General features: G+C 40.8%; 1 protein-coding gene across 8 annotated transcripts in view; it reads right to left on the reverse strand.

Annotated features, from left to right (window-relative positions):
* Positions 1-3,751, reverse strand: part of HGF (hepatocyte growth factor) — a 101,173-nt gene extending 97,422 nt beyond the window's left edge. For 5 of the 8 annotated variants that reach the window (XR_009352817.1, XM_059170966.1, XM_059170964.1 and 2 more), the window contains exon 1: positions 3,209-3,498. Coding sequence is in view for 6 of the 8 variants with exons in the window: in XM_059170964.1 (XP_059026947.1) it covers positions 3,209-3,296 (88 nt within the window). In the remaining 2 variants the exon portion in view is untranslated. Of the gene's footprint in view, positions 1-3,208; positions 3,500-3,619 lie in introns of those variants that run through there. The other 3 variants (XM_059170965.1, XM_059170967.1, XM_059170963.1) reach the window with 2 other exon arrangements.
* Between the last annotated feature and the right edge of the window lie 2,249 nt (positions 3,752-6,000).

Below are 6,000 nucleotides of genomic sequence, written 5' to 3' on the forward strand. Positions count from 1 at the left end.
ATTAACAGCTTGAAGTGGCAAGATGTTAAGATGAAAGTACACAAATAATTAATGGAGGGAATGGTTGTGACTGGAGATTTTAGCCTTCCCAAAGACAAGAATCATAAATACTAATTCACAGTCTCATTGCTGTTATCTAGGGCTTGGATTTCCCAGTTGGTATTTGAGAAGTAAGCAAGATAATCCCTTCCAAAGAGGGATTATACAATGAAGTGTATTGAAGATGTATGTATAATGTATAATGAAGATGATACAATGAAGTGATAGTCAAGATGTGATTCAGGGCCTCCCTTCTTCATCTTAACTCAGCTTCCTTGTTCAGGATGTCATTGTCACAGACATTTCTTCCTGATTTCTTCCCTCACCACCTGTTTCTGCCAACAACTCTCCCTCCATGCACCAACCAAAACAACCATGCTGAAGTACAACTTAAGTCAGGTCTCTTGTCTACTCTTAAGATTTCCAACTACTACCCCAGATGTTCAGAACAGGTTGCCACAATATTCATGCTTATGCATGCAACCCTATCTCATTTTTCTAATCACAGGCCATACTGGTCAGGTGCTCAGTGCACCAGTCGCACATGGTTACCTGTCCTCATGCTTTTCACCTCTATGTCTTTGGCCACTTTGTGTTCCCCCAACTTCCATACTGACCATACTATTATCCATTTTTCCATATTCAATTTGGGTACCATATTTCCCCCAAATTTCTTAAGCTAGAAATGAACTCTAAACCATAGTATTATAGTATTTCTAACATGGAGATTTTCATATATTGCTTAGAAAAATGGATTTTTAAAAAGCAATTTCAGTTGATTTCACTGTTTCTGGCTTCAGTATAAATAAAAGGGCAAAAAAAAAAAAAAAAAAAAAAACCCAGCACATATTGCCTTCTCATAGATTTGGGTAGGAATCTCAGCTCTATCTCTTTACCATAAGATAATTAAGGTTGTTAACCTCAATTTAACTTCAATTTCCCCATGTAAAATAAATTGAATACTGCAAATCTTATTAGAGTTAGATAATTTCTTTTTTAGGACATTGTCTATAATAGTTGCTTAACAAGTGTAGGTTTCTTTCTCATTTGTCCATCTTTATATTTCCACAGGTTCCTGGACATTAGATGCTTACTTAATGCTTCTTTTGGTACCGAGAATTGTATATCTGTTTCCAATGTAGGTGGAAGTGGATGGGGGTAATTCTATGTAGACCAGCTCCTCCTGTAAGGATGGCTTGGATCCACTATTTGCATATTTCTTAAGAAACATTTCAATAAATGATCTCCATAATACATTCTGTTATAATTGGTTGTCACCTCATTATAGTATCCACTACTTTTGTAACATTGTATTATTTTGCAATATGTACAAATGTAGACTCAGGATAAACCTAAAAGTATAACCAAAGCAATTAACAACAACAAAAAACCCTAAATGTTTAATGTTAGAAGATATAAAAAAGGACAAACTTTATATGTTCTAAGGACTATCCATGGTCTCCATTTTGGAGAATGTTATTAAAAAAAAAAAAAATCTATCAAAATAAACTTGCCACCCAACCTAAGCCAGACCCTTTTTTGATGACAATTTTAGCATTATCCACTTCAGGAATTATTCACAGCATATCTGTAATTCCCAATTGGCCTTGCCTTGCCTGCCAGCACACTCTTGGGCTACATTCTCCCTATACTCAGGAAACGCTGTCATTTCAACATTAGCCAAAGTGAAATATAATTACGAATGTATATCTCCTGCCAAAACTTCGTAATGCATGCCAAAAACAAATAGACATTGTCTATGGTTGATCTACCGTTTGGGTTTTCCACATTGTGTTTCCTTTGCATTAGCAAGATGATTTCAGGTAACCGTAATATACTTCAGACCGTCACCATTTGAACCTTTAAAAATGAAAGCCCTCCAAATATTAGCCGTGATTTCAGTTTACGCTCAAAATCCCCTAAAATCAGCAATGCCTTATGAGAGTTCATTTTAGCATGACACACCTCAAGCATGATAACCTGCCTGATGGAACTAACTTCTTTTTTACCTCTTTGGAAATCGTACCTACTTGTTTTCAAACTGGTCCTTCCTGCACACTGTTGTTTTTCACAAGGACCACTCCACAAGATAGAAGAAGAAAGCCATGTGGGTCGAATGCTTTCCCTTGTCATTTAGCAAATTCTCGATGTTTTCAACCAGGGTATTACATCAGAAACTGATCAGAGCTCTGATAAATTTCATATTTAGCTTATCTCCAAAGATATGGCCAGCCCTCTGGTTTGTATTATGAAAGGGCCATGTCTACCATGTGGGCATCTGTTCCATTCTTTTATTCCCTCGTGCCTACCCATGGTGCTCACTACCTTCTCCCATTGGCATCTCAGCCACTACAATGAGAGTACAAACAAATACAGATGTTTCCTCTTGCCCTGATAACAACAGAAAACTTCCCAAAGCGGCAAATGGAATCTCTACACTTCCAGGAAGGTAGTACGAACTCCCCAGCAGTTCCTTCCCAACCTGTAAATTCGAGGGAGAAAATGGGAGACTGAAAGGAGCCGTTCCCCAGCTTTAATCAGAGTCACACAGTTTGTGCCTCCGTTGCACTGCAGTTTCAGAGGGCAGGCATCCATACCCAGACAGAATGAGATCTCAGAAGAGAGGCTTTCTCTTTCATTTTTATGACATGCATATCTCCAGAGTTTAACCTGCCTTCTCCAGATGAAAACCTGGATAAAGTCATCATTTAGCGCTGAAAGTTGACTGAGTGACATGGGGTAGAGGAATGTCATGGCAAATAATCCTCTGGAAAGAAGGGAGTCCCTGTTGTACTGACAGTCACTCTCCCCTCTTCAAGCCCAGACCTTCTGTTCAGCTTTAAACTTGTCCAAACCCAGCAAAATTTCAGCCAGCATTAGCACTTCATTCCTGCCCCACAGTCCACAACCAGGAGGCTAAGGGGGAGCCTGGGCTGGGGTTGGGGAGAAGGACACATTCAGGGGATGTTAATTATCATTGTAAATGCTTTGCAAACAGAAGAAGAGAATATCAAAAGAAAGAGCTGAGATGTTTAAAAAAAAAAACAACCCATGCCACACACGGAGTTAAGAAAGGATGCTGAGGCAGGGGTGAAGAGGGTGTTAAGAAGAGGAGAGGTTAGCAGGAGAGAGTTAAAGGAAGACTCATAAGGAAGAAGAGAAGACTAACCTGCGTAGGGGATGGCAATGGGAAGCAGAAGGAGATGGAGGAGGACATGCTGCAGCAGCAGGACTGGCAGAAGTTTGGTCCCCCACATGGTGCTGCCGGACGCGCTGGCGGATCCCACTGGACGAGATGCCTGCCTGAGAGAAGCCTGTTCCGACTCAGTGCCTAAAAGAACCAGTCGGCTCTGAGCAGCTTTTTATTGCGATGAGCTAAGTTTGTTGTGTGATTAACTGGAAAGATCTAGGTCTGAACTCCCTCTTACGGTAAGAAACTGTTTAACAACAGCCCTTACTCTCTTCCACCCCCTTTCTCTCCTCACTAACTTCCCCCCACCTCCACCCAACAACACCAAAGAGATCCCAGGTCCCCGCCACAGCTCCCCCCCCTCCAACTCTGCTTAGGAAAGAAACTTACAAAGAAAGGGTCACCTGGCCTGAGGCCAGCTCAATTTGGAATCTCGAGCTCCAGATCCCTGTGACTCCTATCCGAGTAGGGAAGGGAGGAGCAAGGCTCAGCCCAAGAGCTAAATCAAGGCACAGGCAGAGGACCAACTCGCTAAATTTAAACAGGAAAATACATGTGTTTACATGTCTCTTTGGGAAAAGAGGAAGGGGAAGCAGCAGCAGAAGAAAGCGAAGAGCTGCCTTTCAGTCAAATGTGCTTTAGCTTCTAATCTGTCTGGTTTCCCTGCTGGAGCAAAGTAGGGATTCAAAACACTGACACAGGTTCCCGGTGTGGGAGAGACGGGGAGGGAGGAGGGAGGCGGGCGAGGAGGCAGAGCCAGGCAGGTCCAGCCCAGGTAAAAGGACCTTAAGTAAGAAAAGATGTGGTATTGCGGGGTAAAAATAAACAAGCAACAGACACCCACTGTGTCAGGTAAGAAAACTGCCCCAGCCCCAAATGCTCAGAGCAGGCAGCTTTTGGCAGCTACACTAACCTGTGCAAACAACACAAATGTACCTAAAGTGCATCAGAGCAACTTGTCTGATTTGGGATCTGTGATAAAATCTGGTCATGCTCTCTCTTAAAATAGCTAAGAGATTAGGATTATCTGCTGCCTGTCTCTGACAGATAAATGCAGCATGGACTATGTGTCCATATACCACGCACGCACGCTCGTATGTCTGTATGATGCACGTACCTTCTAAGACTTCAACTGGAAATCTCTCAATCCATTTTAATTCCTAAATAATGAAAGTGCCCCTCTTCTCCAGCTTCATCCCTCTGAATGCACCACTAGCCTCCCAAAATCTAAACAGAGAAATAGAGCGATTGCATGGGGAGAGTGGAAGGAGGTGGGGGGTGGGGAGACTCATGTCTGCAGAATCTGTGAGATCATGGCTCAAACCTCTCCTTTTACTGAGAGGATTGATTTGTCTTTGCATCTCCAGGTGATGCTCTGACTACTTCAGGCAAGAGCTGACTTTATTTGGAATGGCTTTGGGGGGATAGTTTCCTGTGCATCTCTGAGATGGGCACAAATGGGAACCAGCTTTTCTGTTGACAGAGGAAGAGAAAGTGGGCATGATGTGAAAATGACTTTGGGGCACTGTGCAGCTGCACAGAAGTGGTAGTGGGCAGAATTAATGCCATCCACACAGAACTGCCTTCCCTTCCAGTGCGGCTGTCATTCGTCCTCCTCCAGCTCCACCCACTGCCCCCCCTCCAGAGAACACCCAAGTTTAGGATAGCAAGAGAAGCCTGGGATTAAGAAAATTACTTTTCAGTTATCTACTTTATAGTAACTTCTCTTACTGTAAATCCTTTTTAATCATTTTCTCCTTATAAAAACAAAACTGAGCAAACTGAAAAATCATTTGGCAGCCTCTCCCTGGTATCCCAAATATCCATGTTACTGTCTTTTTGCTTTCTGATAGGCTTTTGGAAAATCTCAGTTTCAGTGTATTGCCTGGCCGTGATCCTGAAATGCCCCACAGCATGTCTTGTGCTCTATTAGGGATTCAAACTCTTTTTTAAAGAAGCTAGATTTTTCTAGAAGTAAATACTCATAGTAAAGAATTAAGGAGACCAGTCTTTGTTTTTTGTTTTTGTTTTTGTTTTTGTTTTCTCTCTCTCTCTCTCTCACACAGAAAGCAGAATCAGGGCTCTAAGCATGATTGCAATTATCATTATAGGCTTGGAGCAAAAGCCATCTTGGATAAGAGATTTAGAGCACCACAAGGAAGTTGAATAAACTTATTTAATAGGTCACACATTTTCACAATTTTTATTGTCACACTAAATACAATAAACATGTAAACCTATCTATAATTGTATGTTTACATTTCTCTTTTGACAGGTTATTTGGTTTCTCTGTGTTTAAATGATAGCTAATATGCGTTGAACTTTTAGTATATGCTGGCATTGGGTCCAATGCTCTTTAAAATTTGTCTTATTTAATCCTTACAATAAACTCATAAATAGAAAGAATTATTATAATTCCTATTTTATAGCTGAGAAAATTTAGGTAAATTATTTCTCTCCTAAAATAACTTCCAAAAGATCCCAAAGGAATAAAGATCCAGGTATGAGACTCAAAGAGTTAGTCATAGCCCATAGAATGAAAAAATTTCTGTAAGCCCATGAGAAGAACCACCTGTCTTTTGTTTAAGATTATAATCTCCAAAATTAGCCCAGGATGGACCATATAAGAAATGCTCGGTAATAAGCTACAAAATAAACCAATATATAAATAACTTAAAATCTCCCTAAACTATAAAGAAATATGCACATGAAATAAATTATTAGTTGTGCTATTATTTCACTTTGTCCTGGTAACACATTCCCTTTGTTCT

Source organism: Mustela lutreola, chromosome 4 (assembly GCF_030435805.1).
Source record: "Mustela lutreola isolate mMusLut2 chromosome 4, mMusLut2.pri, whole genome shotgun sequence".
NCBI lineage: Eukaryota > Metazoa > Chordata > Mammalia > Carnivora > Mustelidae > Mustela > Mustela lutreola.